We start from the raw sequence: 20,573 nt of genomic DNA, 5'->3' as shown, positions 1-20,573 counted from the left end.
TGAGTGTTGGGACTCACAGAGCCAATGACCAAGATCTTTTGCATTATGTCATGCTTGAGAAGACCTATCACACTGAGCAAAATCGCAGTCGTGGCAGATACCAGTGTCACGCAAATGGCATCTGTGCCAGTGGCATGTAAAAGCACCCATTACACTTTCTGAGTGGTCGGCATTAGGAAGGGCCTCCAGCCCTAGAAAACCATGCCAAATCAGACTGGAGTTTGGCGCAGCCTTCCAGCCCAGTCAAACTGTCCAACCCATGCCAACATGGACAACAGACATTAAATGAAGATGATAATTAAACTGGTGTTTGGAATACAACTTAATGCAAAAATAAAACTGTGATGGAAATTTTTCAATTAGTATTCAAGTAACAACAGAGTTTTGGCTGAGATTTTAATTAGAAAAGGAACACTTTGGGTGAGAAAGTATCATTGCACCATGGAAAGACTGTGATGAGTTGATATTGTATTATAGAGAGGTAAACATTCCTGGCTGAGCTGGTAGGTAACATGATCTCAAGGACAGAGAAATAAATAAATGAGAAGTTGGGAAACTGGTAATGAAAGGTGGGTTAGAAACAAGCTTACCTCCTGTAACTTTATCCAGAATGTCATTCAGTATAGCTTCAGCTATTACCTTACCATTTTCTTCTATTTTCTCACTCTTTTCTGTTTCATCTTAAAAATAGAAAGAAAACACCATTGATCAGCAAATTAGAATACAAGGCTATTTTCACATGTGCACACAGATATATTTATTAGTAATAGATGAGTATAGGTTGCACAATGAAGAAATTATATATTATAAGCACCAGTTTATATCAGAAATGAGAAACAGGTTCCCCAGCAGGACTCAAACAATGTCTCTATGTTCAGTATGGTTTCTTTGGCCAGATGTCCATCTTATCATCAACCCCTCAAGAGAGTGTACCAAATACATTTTCTTGTGGCACTAGAAATAAAGAGGTTTGTAAATACTTGACAAAACAGGACTAAAGGGATCTCACAACACCACGCTTTCTTCACTTGTTTGTAATTCATTTTACAAAAAGGACTGGGTGTATTTTTCAAGGCATCAGCATTAGGGATGTCGTAAAGTCCTTGACAAGATTGGACTATGGATCATCTCAACCCCACCTCTGCTCACTCACCGATTCCTCTAGAGAATATGTAGAGAGGAGTTTTCAATCATGACACAACCACAGGTGGATGGGTGTTTATATACTGTAAGTATATAAGAGCCTAAAACATGTACTTATGCTCAGGAAATGTTACTGAGGAGGAGTTTGTACAACAGAAAGCCAGAATGGGAGGGAAAAAGCAGCAAAAGTCGGACAGCAGAGACAGAGATGTTGGAATAGAAATGAGAAGGGTGAGATAGGCAATGACAGTGATGGTCACAGCAAATGTAGGCGATAGGTGACAAATATATTACATTTTTCTTGCTATGACCACATCTACTATATATGGGTGTGTGTGTATTTATACATATATAAGAGGTCAATTGGCAAAATCATAAGGACCAGATACCATGCTTTGCGGCATTTGTCTTAGCTCTCTACACTCTGAGATCAAATACTGCAATGATCAACTTTGTTTTTCTTCCTTTCCAGTTCAAATAATAATGTACCAATCAAATACTAGGAGCAATTCTTCCTATTCTCCTTCTCTCTCTCTCTCTCTCTCTTACATACACACTTGCTTCTTGAAAGAAACGGAGTATGTTCAAACCTAAAGCAGTGCTCTGCAACTGGTATGTCAATGGAACCTGAATATAATTTTTTTCCCTATACTTTTAGTTATATTTTTAGTTCAGGTGTGCTGCCGAATTTTGAAAAGAATATAAGTGTACCGCAAATGAAAAAAAGTTGTGGAGCAGTAACCTAGAAAAGGATGGTCCCCTGCAGGTTAAAATGTCCAATACATGCCAGATGTCATGATGGTACCCCTATGAGGTATAGGTGGGACTACAGGGAAGAATGTTAAGGCAGGAGAGCAGAGAGAAGAATGTGTATATGTGTGAATGTGCATGATATATCATCATCATCCTCATTTAAATGCATGCAATAGTCCATACTTCCGTGAGTTAGAGGGGAATTTTGAGGCAGATTTTCTATAGCCAAGCACCACCTAGTTATAAATTTTAAACAAGATAATATTTCTGCTAGTCCTTTGAACAGGTACAACAAAATAGTCAGACATGTTTTCATGGAAGATTGCAAGTGAACAGCACTTATATAGTGACATTTGTATACAGTTTGTGCATGATGTCAAGATAAGGAGACATGAATACACACATTTATGCATGAATCCCCGCAAGATTGTGCAAATAGCCTCTGAATATGAAAATGGTTGTGTGTGAGAGAGAATTAGTGAGACAGGGGTACTGATAGTTGAAATGGAGTAGTAAGGGAGTACTTAGTACTCCATTACAAATATCAGTATAATATAAACTGTTTACCTACAAGGCACTTGACCCTGGTTGTTTTATTTCATGCATTAATATCCTTAAAATCCTTTAAAATGTTTTAGCCCGAAGGCCGCGGCCATGCTGGGGCACCACGGATGATTTTAAATTTGTGTGCAAATACAAGAAAACATATACTGAGAAATGTGGACATTGTTTCAACGTAGACAAACGTTGACGCCTAAGATATAAACTTACATCTACTTTTCAATGTCTGGGCCTTTACAGCTGAGTGATGATCATGACAATCACGAACCACTCAACAATGAAACAGAGAAGGGAACTGACATTAATTGCATAGCTAAGCTAAGGTGCTTTTATATTTTTGTTGGATTATCATATATCATTTCCATAATAATAAAAAAAAAAAACTGGGCCAGGTCTAAAAATAGACAAGAGTACATCAACAAGACTATTAATGGAAACTTTGTTGAGAACAAAAAATTCAATCTTATCAATATAGAGGAATTCTATAGGTATTGCATACAACTTATGTCACAGAAATGACATCAGAAACCCAATGATAAAGTGTCAAATTTGTTTGTCTTCAAAATCACTCAAGTATATTAAAAACTTTTATCTTTTATTTTTTACTTGTTTCAGCCATTGAACTGTAGCCATTTTGGCAAACTACCTTGAAGGGTGTTCAGTCAAATAAATTGAATCCAGTACTAATGTTTTTATAAGTCTGGTAATCATCCTATAGTCTCTTTTGTCAAACTGCTAACTTGTAGGGATGTAAACAAACCAACACCAGTTGTCAAGTAGTGGTGGTGGCAGTTACACACACACGCGCGCATGTACACATACACAAAACAGGCTTTCATGGTACTAGGACGAAATCCCCCAGGATATTGTTCTTTCTTTCCAATAAAAATATTGGAAAGTGAAAATAGGAAAGTGAAATTTTACGAAGAACTTTTAAATTTTCATTAGTTGATATTTTTGTTTAAAATTTGTCCAGAGAATTGTGTCCTGATACTGGCTTCCATACAGTTTCTGCCTATAAGATTTACTCACAAGGCATTGGTCAGCTCAGGCCTATAATAAAAGACATCTGCCCAAAGTGGCATGCTGTGGGACTGAACCTGAAAAAAAATGTTTACAAAGTGAGCTTCTTAATCACATCTTAAGTTCATTCCTTCAGCATTCATCGTAATATTGGTGTTAGATAATCTGATGTATTTACACAAAGTAGTGTGTCCTGGTTTAGGTTTCACACTTTAGAATTCATTTTTATATTGATGGGTTGGATTGGATCACCTATGTTCAGTCTACTGCAAGACAGACCTCAGCATGGTCTCTCCACCAACCACGGTCTGATGTGGAGACCATGAATTCGAGTTTGAGATCATATTGGTTTGATGAGCCTACTCTGCCACACTAGCTTGACATGGCTTGGCAGAGGGCCGCAGGTTGCATCCTCTTGCCCAGAAGTAGTTAAGCCAATGACATCAACCCCAGTGCTCCACTGGTACTTATTTTATCGACCCTGGGAAAAAAAGGCAAAGTCAACCTCAGTGGAATTTGAACTCAGACTGTAAAGATGGACGAAATTCCTCAAAGCATTTTGCCTGGTGTGCTAACAATTCTACCAGCTCACTGTCTACTTATATTGGTATTCATATATAAATGCTGAAATAGGCAGCTCACTGTGTTTGAAATCAAAATAGTGAGGTACTAGTCACTACAAAGCAACTAGGTTGGTGCTTTAGAATTTGATTCAATTTTCCCCCACTAATTCTTTGTGTGTGTTAATTGCTGTAGAAAAGAACAGTGTCGATAATGGATTTATTTCTTATAAACAAGAAATGGCTCTACTGAATTTCTTTGTTTCTTTTGTTTTTATGAAAATATTAGTACAGTACTTTGAACAGACCCATTTCTATTTACCAACAGCTACAATTCTTACAGATACATGCAAACTTGTGAATTCAATCCCAGCCTCTTATGCCACGTAAAGTTTAAAAGTTCTTATCAATGATGTTCCTGATACAATTGTGCTGCTACGTACATAGATCAGGTTAGTTGTCTGCATTAATGGTCAGTGTTCACATGTATTTTGTACTACAAAAATATCATAGCCATCAAAATCTAAAAGATGTGTTATTTTCTCTCTGTGTGTGCATCTGAAGGAATAGTGTTTCAAATTCAAGATCCTGAACGTGGAAAAGATTAGGTGATGATGAAAATACACTTATATACACAAAACCACACGTCATATAATAAAACTTAAATACACATTTTCATGTATAAGACAGTGAGCAGAATCAAACCCTGTATCTGTTGCATACAGGACAACTATATTAACTAATATACTAAAGTATTTCTAAAAGACTTCATGTGTATATGTGTATTCATTGATAATTGAAAATGGAAGTAATTACTGAAATTTGTTGATCCACTGTTACTATGCTGCTTCTTGCCACACGAAATCATTCAGGTGTCAAAATGTTTAAGGATGGAGATATATATATATATAATATATATATATACAGTCGTCTCTTGACTATAGCAGGTGTTATGTTTCCAAACCCACCACAATAGGTGAAAATCCATGGAGTAGAAACAGTAATCATCATCATCGTTTAATGTCCGTTTTCCGTGCTAGCACAGGTTGGACAGTTCGACCGGGGTCTGGGAAGCCAGGAGGCTGCACCAGGCTCCAGTCTGATCTGGCAGTGTTTCTACAGCTGGATGCCCTTCCTCACGCCAACCACTCCGTGAGTGTAGTGGGTGCTTTTTAAATGCCACCGGCACAGAAGCCAGTCAAGGCGGCGCTGGCATCGGCCACGTTTGGATGGTGCTTTTTACGTGCCACCGGCACAGAAGCCAGGCAAGGTCAGAAGCCGTACTATATATTTTATTTTTATCATTTGTATATATCTTATTATAAATGCAAAACATCACAATGGAGGAATCAACATAAGCTTAAATAATAAACCGTGATAGGAGAACCACGGTATGGTGAGGGATTACTGTATATACACACACACATGTGAAAGAAGCAGTACAAGTGGGGAAAAATCTGAAGAAGAAAGGCTGAAAAAGTAGTGAAATGATCTGCTGAAGAACACCTACCCAACTCCTGCAACCATGGATAAACAGACACTAAATGATGATGAAATGAAAAAAGAAAAGCTTACAATTATTTTCCAAGCTTTTCTGATTCCCATCTGACAGAGGTGTGGACCCAGTTTCTTTATCTGGAGCTGGTGACTCTGCACAGTTCTCCTTGTTATCTGGTGATACAGGACTGGATTCTTTTGTATCCTGTAAAAACGAAAGACAATTTAGATGATTGCACACACGATATTTTTCCCCACTATTTTTCATTTATTCTTCATACTTTTTCAAACCAAGATAGTACCAAACAAAACCTGAGGACATTTTAGGAGAAGACAACTAAAGAGTCAAGATAATTTTGAGAGAGACCAGAAAAGTGTTCACCAAAAAGCAGGGCTGTACTTCATTGCTTTCTTTAATGTTCTAAGTTCAAATCCTACCAGGATCGTGTCATCTTGCCAGAGTTGATAAATTATGTACCAGCAGTTTAATCAACTCTAACTTCTCTCTCTCTCAAATTTGTGACCTAGTAAGTGTCTAATGAAGGCGAGTGGACTGCCAGAACAATTACAATAATAGATTACATGCATTATGGTATTTAATAACATCACTTTGTTCAAATCCTGCAAGAGACCAACTTCACTATTCATCTTTTTGCAGTCCCAGTCAATTCCGTGGCTGTATGACTTTAATTAAAAGTCATTAATCATTGTCCAATCCCAGGCAAAATTGAAATCATCATTTTACCTCATTGTGACTTCATAGCAAAATCCATACCTGAACTTGGATTACATTTATGCATCCATTCCAAATAAATGCAACTTCTTTATTTTTAATCTTTTTTTTTTTTTTGTATATTCTTTGCTTCAAAAACTCAGACAGCAATATTGACAAGAGTGACCATTATTATTGTTATGGCAGTGGATTAACAGAATTGCTACAGCATTAAAAAGAAAAGAAAAACAAAAGCCTTGTGGTGTTTGTTCCGGTTCTTTCCATTATGAGTGTAAACCCCATCAAGGCCAACTTTTACTTTTCATCCCTTCAGGATTCATAAAATAAAGTTTTACCATAACAGATGACAACGCCCCCACAAGTTACTATAATAGTCAGCATCCCCAAGGTTCACTACAAAAGATGACAGCATCCCCCAAGTGTCGCCAGAATAGATGACAGAGACCCAAAAATGCCATCTGTGTCAGAAATGTTGCAAGATGACTTCCTCACAAGACAATTATTCTGCCAAGTTACTTCTCTATAATGATAGTGATGCTTCATTAAATCAGTGCTTTCCTACAGGACAACTGTCCTAAACATGACACTCACCTCCAAATCAGATTCACTTTTCTTTTCTGTTTTCGGAATTTGTTTATCTTTCTGTTTCTCTTGATCCTGGCAAACAATATACATGCACATATATATATATATATATATCTTACTATCATCTATCTACATTGGTATTCATCATTTTCTCATATTTCTCTCTCACTCTCTCTCATTATCAGCAGCAATCTCACTCATTCACATTGCCCTTTCTCCTCTACCACTCACTGACAACCATCACTCTCTCTACCAACACTCCTGTCTCTTGCTCTCTCTCTCTTTCTCTTTTCTCATGCCATCTCACCAAATGCTAAGCCAAACATACTGGATGTGCCCAGAAAGAGAGTATGTTACTTATATACAAAGCTTATTCTTTGCCTTGTTTATAGTCAATATCTTGATCAACAACCATCACTCACTTTATTCTACCTCCGTCTTCATATCACTCAAGTTCTCTTCTATCATTCTTTCTTCAATCACCCTCAAGTGCTGGATCTATTCCCTTCCACAAAAGCAGTAAAGAAAAGAATGAAAAGAGAAGTAAATTTCTATAGTCTTGCTGAGACAAAGACCACCTCTTTGATGCTGATGGAGACAACATTAAGAAGAATGTTTAAATTTGCCAGGAGAAAGATAACCTTTCTAGGGTTGGTGGTATGACTAAATGTGTCAAGAATACAAAATCTCGTGGTTGGTCATGAGCAGGGCATCCAGCTACAAAAATCATGTCAATAGATTCAGCATACAAGTCAAAAGAACAACTGACTTGCACTGCGATACCATCAAACCAATGCCAGAATGCTAAAAATGACATAAAATTATGATGATGATGATATATATATTATCATTGTTTAAAGTCTACCTTCCATGCTGTCATGGGTTTGATGGTTTGACAAGAGCTGGCCAGGCAGGAGCCAGCACCAAACTTCTGTGTCTGTTAAGGCATGATTTTTACAGCTGAAATATATATACACACATACACACACGTTTGCTGTGTGTCAACATGTTTCCTTGAAGAGCTGTTGTGCATCTGCACCTAAATGTACTATGAACACCCACTGCAAAAAGATGCAAATAGCCACAATGGTGAAACATGCCAAGAGAACAAATGGTATAAAGTGCATTTTGTGTTAATCTTTTTCATATATATATATATATATATATACCCACAAACAAATAAGTACACCTAATACATATTGTTGCCTTAAAAAACAATTCATTTCTCAATTTCTCACACTGTTTTATCATTTTTAATGATATTTACTATTTTAAATGAAATTATTTATTCCTGTTATACAGTTTGGATTTTAGTTCTGTAAAGTGAACTGCAACAAGTTAATAGAACAGATTAAATTTTAAGTTGTGTAGGCTGATTAGAGTGAAAAAAAATTGCAAATTATAATAATTATATGAAAAGTATGTAATTATATAATCTGTCTAGATTTCAATTTAACAGTTTTAAAGCTATAAAGAAGCTACTCATTTAAAGATTTATTGTTGTCACATAAACTTATAAGGTCAGTTACAAGCTAAGTGTCAGAAAATGAGAGGTATGTATTGTTATTAGCTGTTATATGACTGCATACTCATTTTATGCGATCATATCTGCTGTGTTTTTGCACATCTTGTATATTTAATTAGTAGTTATTCAATGTGGAACATACTACTAAGTCTTGGTAGAAATAGGGTCAAGCATCTTCTTAGCTGTCACCTACAAGCCAAACCATGTATGTCTGTTTATTATTTCATTGCCTAAATGCATGATAGAAGTTTCGATTCCCAGACCGGGCGTTGTGAGTGTTTATTGAGCGAAAACACCTAAAAGCTCCACGAGGCTCCGGCAAGGGGTGGTGATCCTTGCTGTACTCTTTCACCACAACTTTCTCTCACTCTTTCTTCTGTTGGCCTGCTCGCTTAGCCAGCGGGGTGGCGTCATTCGAAGGCTAAAACAATGCGAACGCATTGTGACCAGCGATGTGTAACAACATCTGATGGTCTGGTCGGTCACGTGATATTATATATATATATACATATATATATATATATATATATATATATATATTTATTATCAATTTAGAAATACTAAATCAAATTCCACACAATATAATATATATAAAATATTAGAAAAAAAACACCTTTTATCAATTCAAAATGAATAATTAAATTACACCATCTAGAAGATTACATATAATAGAAAAGTTAAAATTAAAATAACAATTAAAAAGTAATTTTAATTGTTATTTTAATTTTTCTATTATATGTAATTTTCTAGATAGTGTAATTTAATTATTCATTATGAATTGATAAAAGGTGGGTTTTTTCTAATATTTTATATATATATATATATATATATATATATAATATATATATATATATATATATATATATTCAAATATTTTAACTGATTCCTTCATTAAATCTAAATTCAAGCAGATGTGTTTAAAATTTAAAATTCAATAAAATAGTTCATTTTTTTCAATAAACAATTTTGGCTACCATTCTGAATTCAATATCTTCACGATTTGTGAATATGCTTAAAAAAATTTGAACAAAACAAAAAACAGTACAGCACCCATGAGCACTCAGAATTGTTGACACACAGAGTGAAACAGCTTGTGTCAGTTACCAGCTCTCAGTACACCTCATCCTTCAAAACTCGATGCTTCTGGAAATTCAACATTATTCTTGATGTACCAATGCATGCTTTCCCTCTTTATGTTCCTTTTCAATCCTTTTGTCTTTTATTCTGTGTACTGTGAACATCTACCCTTCATTGATGTCTTCTTGGCTTTATGTATCCTTTCTGTCCCTTTTTTAACCTTTTCTTACACATAGTAATGTACCTGAGCACTACACACAAACAAGTTCATCATTAGTACACCAGTGTCTGCATGAGTCACCACAAAAAATGAGAGAAGTTCAAAAATGTCTTCTGACCATATCAGATGTATTTTACAAGATGACCTCTCTATGATAGTTGTTCTATCAGGTTACTTCTTTATAAAGAATAGTGATCCTAAAATCTGCAGTTTCCTATAGGTCAACTGTCCTAAACATGACACTCACCTCTGAATCACATTCACTTTTCTTTCCTATTTTCAAGATTTGTTTATCTTTCTGTTTCTCTTGAGCCTGGCAAATAAGATACATATCATACTATCATCTACCTTTATTGCTATCCAACACTCTGAAATGGGTGTGTTACATTATAAGGTACAAAAAGAAAATGACTCTCCCCAGACACAACAGACTCTGAAATGACTTTTTCCTCTATCACTCATTAATGACAACCACCACTCACTCTCTCTCTCTCTCTCTCTCTCTGATGACTGTCACTTTTCTTCTACCACCTTATCTAATTCTATACCAAACACACAATTGTGGATGTACCTAAGAAGATAGGATGTCAAGTAGTTATGTTTAAAACTCATTCTTTTGAGTTCTTTGTAGCTAATTTTCTGACCAAAAACCATGAAGCGGTTAACTATCACTCTCTCATTCTTTTTTCCAATACTCTCACTCACACCATTCTGATTCTCTTCCATTATCCTTTCTTCTTATCACCCTCACAACAATCATGCTTCTATTCAATATCCTTACCAACAACCATCATAAAGCTGTTACTCTTTCACTGTATTCTATTACCCTCTAGCTCTAGATTCAGTCTCATCTACTTATGCAGGAAAGAGAAGAATAAGCAGAGACTACAGGAAAGAGGTGACTCTCTAATGCTAATTAATCAACATTACGTAGAGAGGACTCTTTAATCTTTCCAGGACAAGACAACCTTTCTAGAGCTTATATCATGATAAATTCACCAAGGACACACAATAAGGTGGTTGACCAATAATGTGAAAGAGCAAAGAGGTTTAGAAATTAGTCCAAAAAATTCAACATACAAAAGATGTAGTCTCTGATTAATCTAGCAAATCAGTAACTTGAAATAACATCTGACTTCAACTGTAATGCCAACCAACCCTTGCCAGTGTGTAAAAACTGGCATAAAATGAGATACATATATAGCTGTTTTTACATACACATAACTATTATTTATATATATATATATATATATATATATATATTTATTAAGAAGGGCATCCAGCTGTAGAAAGCCTGCCAGATCAGATTGGAGCCTGGTGCAGCCATCTGGTTTGCCAGTCCTCAGTCAAATTGTCCAACCCATGCCAGCATGGAAAGCGGATGTTAAACGATGATGAAGATGATGCTGATACCAAGCCATCAGGCTAGCCTGAGCATATGTACTGCTTCATCCCAGTTATCGAAAATGCATGCGCTTCTTCCAGTCCTCCAATGAAACCCTCCTTTTCCATATTTTTACTCACAAAAACCTCAAGCAATCATAACACAAACTGGAAAATGCAGTTGAAAAGTATAACTAGCTTGCAAACAAGAAAGCTATGGTTTTATGATCATGCATATCACTGTTACCAGGCAAAATTTGAAATATTACACTTCAAATTATGTGACAGGACATAACACCATACAAAAACTCACACCCAACCTTCTCATGTATATCCGTCATCCTTCTTCATTCTAGGAGTGACCTCAATTGTTCTCTATATTACTCAGTTTATGGGTCTTTTATTGGATTAAGAAATTTTAAATAAGTTAGTTGTGAAACCACCAATTTTACTACTACAAGTGTTTGATTACATTGCCTAGTGTAAAGTACTGTTCCTGTTCATATAAGCCTATAATAACAGTGACATACTAATGCCAGAAAGTGAGCGATATGCATAGTTAGTAGCTGCTACAGTTTCACATACACCATTTGAATCGTGTATGTATATTGTATTATTGCACATATTGTATACTTTATTGACAGTTCCTTAATGTCAAACACTGTACAAACACTTAGTGGAAGAACCTGAATAGCGTAATTGATAGTTGCCACCTGACAGTAACCAGGTGTGTCTTATGGTTATCTGTGTATTTCACTGCCCATGTGCACGAGGAGAAGAATTTGAATATATTATATATATTTGAATGATTTAAACAAACAACCATTTCATTAAATATACAAATATGGGGGTGGCTGAAGTGTTTAAAATAAAAGAAAATTCAATAAAACAGTTTATTTTTCCGATAAACAATTTTTCCGTAGTTTACTTTTACTCGGGAAGACAGTGCCTGCAGATGAGCAATGATGCCCAGAATTGTCACCAGAATATGCTCGAGATCTTGCAAGTCTTAGAACAGTGGTTCCAACAGGTCACTTTTTAGTGACCTTAAATGAAGCCAGTACTTTCCTACAGGTCAACTGTCCTAAACATGACACTCACCTCCAAATCAGATTCACTTTTCTTTTCTGTTTTCTGACCTTGTTTGTCTTTCTGTTTCTCTTGATCCTGGCAAACAATATACACATATAAATATATCTTACCATCTACTTCCTTTATTGCTTTCCTTAACTCTCTCACATTACTCTTTTCTAACACTCATTATTGACAACCATCACTCTCTCAGCCAACCCACTTATGACTCTCCTATTAATCTCTCTTCCCTCGTCATGCCACCTTAGTAAATTCCAAACCAAACATAATCGTTGTGGTGTGCCCAAGAGGATTGGATGTTAAATATTTGCAGTTAAATCTCACTTATGGCTATTTCTATTCATCAGTTTCATAACCAACAGCAGTCATAAGGCTGTCTATCACATTCTCATTCGCTTTTCTATTATATATATCTTCCATCATACATATGCACATGTATGCAAACCCTAAGGCAAGATTTTGTGAAGAAACTATCAGTTGCCTTTGGACACCAGTCTCTCCTCTCCACAATATTAATGCTTATCTAAAAGAGAAACTGCCAACATGAGCCAATACATTTAGATATCAATGAAATCACAAGCGTTGCTGTCAAAACGGACTTCAAAACACTGTGCCTAACAATCTAACAGTTCAACTGATCAACAGCCTTGGGCTTGTACATTTTTTTTATGGAGATGAGAAGCAAAGTTTACCTTGGTGTGACATAAATTCAGTCATAAGAAACACTGTAATTCTAACAACTCTGCCAATTCATCTTTTGCATTATTCTCACTCTTACCACTCTGGTCTTTTTCTATTAGTCTCTCATTCTCTCTCTCTCTCATGTCACACTCATGATTATGTTGCTTTTATTCAATATCCTTGCCAATAACCATCATGTAGCTATCACACATCCTCTCATTTCTTTCACTCTCTTGCACTGGATAGTGCAGGAAAGAAAGGAATAAACAGGGACAACGGAGGGATAAGGTAACTATCTTTAGTCTTGCTGAGGGGCAAAGCTATCTTTCTACTGCTGATAAATTGGAGACAACATTCAATTGAGAGAAATCTTTAGCTGCCAGAAACAAAAAACAAAAACATCTCTGGTACTAGAGATATAAAATGCATCAAGGACAGCCAGTAAGGTGGTTGATCAAAGGAAGGGTGTCCAGCTGTAGAAATTATGACAAAAGAATTCAACATACAAATCATGTAGTCTACAAATCAAATAGGCTATAGCTACAAAATAAGAACTGACTCAGAGTGGAATAGCATTCAACCCATGCCAGCATGCAAAAGCAGACATAATATTATGATCATCACACACTAACACACATATGTATGTACAAACACACATATATATATATAAATTAGAGAAGAACCACCTTTTATCAATTCAACAATGAAATAACAATGATATAATTAAATTATACCATATAGAAAAAAATTAATTCTTTTCTATATGGTATAATTTAATTATATCATTATTTCATTGTTGAATTGATAAAAGATGGTTCTTCTCTAATTTATATACATATATTATATATTGTGAAATTTGATTTAGTATTACTAAATTGAATTTTTCCCTGTAAGTTTGAAAAAATATTCCCTAATATTATTATTATTATGATATATACATACACACACACATACATACAAAGCTATTATATATATATATATATATATATATATATATATATATACAAACAGACATACAAATACACATAAATAACTACATACCAATGTTGAGCTGGTCCAATAAGATATTAGGAAATCTCCTAGTGAGCCTTAAGTTGAGCCCCCTTTTTTTGATGATAGAATATTTGATGGTATATGTATATATGTTTGCTTTGAAAAAAAAAAGGAATTCTCAATCTTTCATTCTTACTGCTTCGTCATTTTTAATTATATTTCATGTTTTTTATAACCGATTATTTATTGTTGCTATGCGATAATTAATTTAAAATTCATTTTAGATCAGTTTTTGAACCTGTATTTCAAGCTGCAACACACAACCTTAAATTTTAAATTCTATTTCACTTAATTCAAAATTAAGCAACATTTTAAGAAATAACAAACTAGAACTAAACTACATGGGAAGGCAAGCTGATAATAGAAGAAATATTTACAAGTTATGCTTCTAATTTCATGAATAATCCAATATTAAATAATCTGTCTAGTTGTTGAATTTAACAATGTAAAGTTACTTATTCAAGTAGCTTAATACTGTCACTTAAATCTGAGATTAGTTACATGCTAGTGTCAAAAAATGAAAGATATGCACAGTATAGTGGGAATTATGTACCCTCTGCTTTTGCACATACTCTTTTACTTGTTTCAGTCATTTGAATGCGGCCATGCTGGAGCACCGCCTTTAATCGAGCAACTCGACCCCGGGACTTATTCTTTTTTTGCAAGCTCAGTACTTATTCTATCGGTCTCTTTTGCCGAACCGCTAAGTAACGGGGACATAAACACACCAGCATCGGTTGTCAAGCGATGTTGTGGGGGACAAACAGACACATAAACACACACACGCATATATATATATATATATATATACACATACATATATACGATGGGCTTCTTTCAGTTTCCGTCTACCAAATCCACTCACAAGGCTTTGGTCGGCTCGAGGCTACAGTAGAAGACACTTGCCCAAGGTGCCACGCAATGGGACTGAACCCGGAACCATGTGGTTGGTAAGCAAGCTACTTACCACAGAGCCACTCCTGTGCCATAGTGTATATTTTATTGGTGGCTTCTCAACTGGAGCATTCTGCAATCTGATAGAAGGCCTGAATGATATAATCCATGCTGGTAGTTGTCAACTAGTCAAGCCATATGTGTCTGTATCTGTGTGTATTATTTGTGTATTTCACTGCCCAAGTGAAATTTGAATATATTATATATGTTTATTTAAATGTTTTAACTGTCTCCTTCATTGAATATAAAAATATGAGGGTAACTGATATGCTTCCATGCTAGCATGGGTTGGACGGTTCGACCGGGGATCTGGGAAGCCAGAAGGCTGCACCAGGCTCCAGTCTTATCTGGCAATGTTTCTACAGCTGGATGCCCTTCCTAACGATATGTGTGTGTGTGTGTGTGTGTGTGTGTGTATGAAAATGGTCCTGAATTGAGTCAGTGCTTTCCTACAGGACAACTATCCTAAACATGACACTCACCTCCAAATCAGATTCGTTTTTCTTTTCTGTTTTCTGAACCTGTTTATCTTTTTGTTTCTCTTGATCCTGGCAAACAATATATACATGCATATATATATAGCTTATTATCATCTATCTATATTGCTGTTCATCACTTTTTTCACATTACTGTTTCTCTCTCTCTCTCTGGCTATCAGTATCACACAAAAGACAATTTCTCTCTCTCTTACCATTCTGCTTCTCTTATAATACTCTCTTCTATCACCATTGTATTGGTTCTCTCCCAACATTCTATCTGATACACTTCTGTCATTTTCCATCTATTCAACCTCCTTGCCAATACCTGTCATATACTTGTAATCACATTATTCACTCGCTATCACCTACTCACTTCTATACCCTCTTGGTCTGACTATCCTCATCCAATAATCTGTGAGAGAAAGGAACAAAAGGTCCCTGTAATATCAGGTCATCCCATAAGTTCTATCTGATTTTTATTTTTTTTCAAAAATTGAAAGAAATTTAATAGTATTTTAGAATGTCTAATGGAATTAAAATTTTTTTTTATGTATTTGTGAACATTTAAACTAATTAAATATCATTTTACAGAATAATAGAATTAAAATTTCTTTAAAACCCTTTCTAACATAGAAGTATCCAAAGAGCATTTAAGGCACATAATGCTTTATGAGTACGAAAAAAGGAAACTGCACCTGAAGTAACTTGAAACATACACTCAGTTTATGGGAAAGAATGCTTGAATGAAAGAACTTGCAGAAGATGGTTTGCAAAATTCAGAAGTGGAGATGTCAGCCTTGAAGATGAAGATTGAACTTGAGGCATTACTTGAAGAAAATCCTGCATTATCAGTTGAAGAATTGGCAATAAAGCTTAGTTCAAACCATACAACTGTTCATCATCATCTTCAACAACTTGGAAAGGTTCCTAAACTTGGAAAATGGGTGCCTCATGAATTTTCCAAAAAGCAACCGCAAATCCCGAGTTGACATCTGCTCTTCTCTCCATTCTTGCGAACTCATTTCACCCTTCTTGGATAGACTTGTGACTGGTGACGAAAAATGGATCTTCTATCGAAATGTTAAACATCATAAACAGTGGCTTGGTAAAAGTGAAAAAGCTCAACCACACCTGTCCTAAACATGACACTCACCTCCAAATCAGATTCACTTTTCTTTCCTGCTTTCTGTATTTGCTTATCTTTCTGTTGATCCTAGCAAACAATATACATATATATTTATATATACCTTACCATCTACTATCTTTATTGCTATACCTCAAACTCTCTCTCTACTTGTCAGCAATTATCTACCTCCATTATTCCCTCTTCTATTATATCCACTTTGACATGTTACTTCTATTCAACCTCCTGACCAACAAACCTCATATACCTGTAATCACAATCAATCACTATTCTAATGCTCTCTCCTCTATCACCTTTGTTCTCTTCTGTAACTTTTTCTTTCATCACAATCTCACTCAGCCTCATCCAATTATGTGGAGAAAGTAAAGAACCAATGAATGGAGACAATGCTTGATGGAAAGTATTCTCATTTGTCTTGTGGGGGAATTGACTTCTTTGATGCTGATCAGTGAATGAATGCAGACAGCATAAGGTGTTGAGGACTCATTAGTCTTAAGGACATGCCACAATAAATGCCACAAGAGCATTTAATAAAGATGCTGGGCATTGGTATGGCATCCAAATGTAAAGTGAGGGTAGACATGATCTTCAACCTCTCTATGTATTTATATACATACATATATATGTATGAATATAAGCATGTGTAATGTGTATGTCTGTTATCTATGTATGATCAGCAATGTTTCAATATCCAGTTTTCCATGCTTTCATAGGTCAAACATGGTTCTTTGAGGTAAATTTTTTTAAGGCTGGATGCCCTTCCAGTCACCAACCCTCAAGCAAGATAGTACTTCTCCATGACCAGACATATTATCATGGAAGATTGGAAATGAACGACACTCATTTACAAATATCACACGGCATCAGGACAGGGAAGCACAAACATATATATATACACACACATACACAATTGTACATAGATAACTACATAGCAGTTCCAGTGTGGATAAAGGGAAATCTGGTGGCTCTCTTCAAGTTAGGCATTTCTTTGATGGTAGAATATTTGTAAATATATATGATTGCTCTGGAAAAGAATTATTTCTCAGTTTTGTCTTTTTTACTGAAGAATATATCTTATTTTCAATCATCGTATTTGTGCCAGTGGCACGTAAAAAGTGCCCACTACACTCTCAGAGTGGTTGGCATTTGGAAGGACATCCAGCTGTAGAAACCTTGCCAGATCAGATTGGGGCCTGGTGCAGCCTCCTGGTTTTCCAGTCCTTAGTCAAACCATCAAACCATGCCAGCATGGAAAGCAGACGTTAAATGATGATGATTATTATTATTTCTTCATGATTTAATTGTTGTTCTATGATAATTAAACTAAAATTTATTTCAGTCTGGTTCTGTAAAGCAAGCTGCAACATTTAAGTTACTTTATAGAGTGTATAATATTTAAATTGTATACACTTCAATTCAAAAATAAGCAAAAGAAACAAATATATAGATAAGGCAGGCCAATCACTATAATAAAACATGCAAATTATGGTCATATTTTCATGAGTAATGTAATATATAATCTGTCCAGTTGATGAATTAAACAGTTTCAAGCTATAAAGAAGCTACTCAATGGTTTATAGCTGTTATGGAAGCTAATAAGGTCAACTACATTCTAGTACATGAGAATATGAGAGCTACATATAGTAGTAAGTGGCTGATAGAACAACATGTATTGGGTCATCCCATAAATAATGCAGTTTTTTCAATTGCATGAACTCAAAGTTGGAGGTGGACAGGGTAAACTACCTGCACCAACTTGCTATCAAAGCAGGTAGTAATTTTACCTTGTCCTTATTCTTAGCACAAGTTTTGAAGAGTGCAGTTCAAATTTAACAGATATTTTTTCAAAGCTATAATGGAAGTGACAAAGGACCATATTCGGCATATTTTGCTTTATGAATTCAATAAAGGCAACAACACAATGGAAAGTGTGAGGAATATTAATGCAGTATGTGGGGATAAGACAATATACATAAGCCAGTGTCAACAGTGGTTCCAGAAATTCTGAGCTTACAGATACGCTTTATCCACCTACCTACAGGTGTTCCATCGCTTCTGTGCCTTTTCCTATCCTATTGATGCGATACTGGCCCTTGCTTCTCAAAGTTGATTAGGTTCCTGTCACTTCAATTCAAGCATTCTACTCATCTCTCTTCAGCTCATAATCCTTGTAGTGTCCAACAGTCTGGTCTCACACTATTCACGATGCACATTCTGCCCTTCCCAAATCATCAGCCCTCAGGAATTCCCACTCTGCTCGTTATCATTCATGCAATTGTTAACTTAAAAGAGCTCATGAGGAACATTCATAGCATCAATCCCACTGGTCTAAGAGGGCCTGCAAAGTCCATATGCACTGCCACTTCCTCCAGACCCAGCAGGTGCAAAAACCAAAAAAAAAAAAAAAAAGAGAGCTAAAGCATTTAAAATTAAATATTCAATAAAAATAGCTTATTTTCTCAATAAACAATCTTTGACTACATTAGAATCATGCTAGATTTCTTCCCCGTATGACAGCTGTGGTCCTGACAGGATACTTCTATAAATGGCAGAGATCCTAAATTAAACCAGTACCTTCCAGCAGGTCAAATGTCCTAAACATGACACTCACCTCCAAATCAGATTCACTTTTCCTTTCCGTTTTCTGGACTTGCTTATCTTTCTGTTTCTCTTGATCCTGGCAAACAATATACATATACAAATATCTTAGTATTACCTATCTTTATTGCTATCCACCATTCACTCTCCTCTATCACTTCTTATTCACACACACACACACACACACACACACTCTCTTTTTACCCATTACTCCCTCTTTTATCATCCTGTCTCTTTACTGTTATTCTCTTTTTAAACCCCAGTAAATTCTGAGCCAAATATGCAGACGCTGGCACTTATTTCTCCCTTGCTCATACAATTTCCACTCAATATTCTGTCCCATAACCATCATATAACTATCGCTCACTGTCTTCCATTACTCTCTTAATCCAACCACTCTGTTTCTCTCCCCTCGCTCTAGTTCAATCACCTTCATGGTCATGTACAATCTCCTTACTAACAACTATCATATCACTGTAATGACTCTCTCTCACTCTCTCTCTCTTGCTCCCATCACTTTGCCATATATGCTAAGTCGTAGTTTGTAAAGGTTGGGAAAAGAACCCAACTGAAAAGAAAACCCAAAGGATATGGAAAATTGGTATTGATGTTACCCAAAACAACAGTAAACAGCATATTAAATAGCTATGCCAATGCATATACTAACAGCCAACTAAATCATTATGAAGTCAAACATCACTAATGGAATTGGCAAAATTCTACACAAATAGGCGCAGGAGTGGCTGTGTGGTAAGTAGCTTGCTAACCAACCACATGGTTCCGGGTTCAGTCCCACTGTGTGGCATCTTGGGCAAGTGTCTTCTGCTATAGCCCCGGGCCGACCAATGCCTTGTGAGTGGATTTGGTAGACGGAAACTGAAAGAAGCCTGTCATATATATGTATATATATATATATATATGTATGTGTGTGTGTATTTATGTGTCCCCCTAGCATTGCTTGACAACCGATGCTGGTGTGTTTATGTCCCCGTCACTTAGCGGTTCGGCAAAAGAGACCGATAGAATAAGTACTGGGCTTACAAAGAATAAGTCCCGGGGTCGATTTGCTCGACTAAAGGCGGTGCTCCAGCATGGCCACAGTCAAATGACTGAAAAGAGTAAAAGAGAGTAAATGGATAGTACTCAAGACACAGCATTGATGGGGCAGGAATTTATTATTTTGTTACAAAGTTGGCAGATGGGCAACCAGAATATTTTATTGGCCAATCTAAAGTCAGAAGCCAGCTTAACCCCAACGACCTCCCATGACTTAGCTTTGGATGTTTTTACTATCCTTGCTGCAACTTTTCATGCCTCAGTTTATTGCATGTGCAAAAGGTATTATGGATATGTGATTAGAATCAGCATTAGTTAATGCCCACTTTCTATGCTGGCATGGCTTGGATGGTTTTGACAGGGAACCAACAGGCTGCAGGGTTGCACAGAGCTCCAATGTCATCTTTGGCATGGCTTCTACATGTAGATACCCTTCCTATCACCAACCACTCTATA

General features: G+C 35.9%; 1 protein-coding gene across 10 annotated transcripts in view; it reads right to left on the bottom strand.

The window, feature by feature from the left end:
- Positions 1-20,573, bottom strand: part of LOC115214926 (brefeldin A-inhibited guanine nucleotide-exchange protein 1) — a 201,812-nt gene that overhangs the window by 83,573 nt on the left and 97,666 nt on the right. For 5 of the 10 annotated variants that reach the window (XM_036505599.1, XM_036505597.1, XM_036505601.1 and 2 more), the window contains exons 7-10: positions 19,075-19,140; positions 6,862-6,927; positions 5,616-5,742; positions 591-680 (exon numbers count right to left, since the gene is read on the bottom strand). In XM_036505599.1, coding sequence (XP_036361492.1) covers positions 591-680; positions 5,616-5,742; positions 6,862-6,927; positions 19,075-19,140 — 349 coding nt within the window. Of the gene's footprint in view, positions 1-590; positions 681-5,615; positions 5,743-6,861; positions 6,928-12,161; positions 12,228-16,472; positions 16,533-19,074; positions 19,141-20,573 lie in introns of all 10 variants that reach the window. The other 5 variants (XM_036505600.1, XM_036505598.1, XM_029783997.2 and 2 more) reach the window with 5 other exon arrangements.

Source organism: Octopus sinensis, linkage group LG8 (assembly GCF_006345805.1).
Source record: "Octopus sinensis linkage group LG8, ASM634580v1, whole genome shotgun sequence".
NCBI classification, from domain to species: domain Eukaryota; kingdom Metazoa; phylum Mollusca; class Cephalopoda; order Octopoda; family Octopodidae; genus Octopus; species Octopus sinensis.
This window is presented reverse-complemented; position numbering and strand designations above follow the sequence as displayed.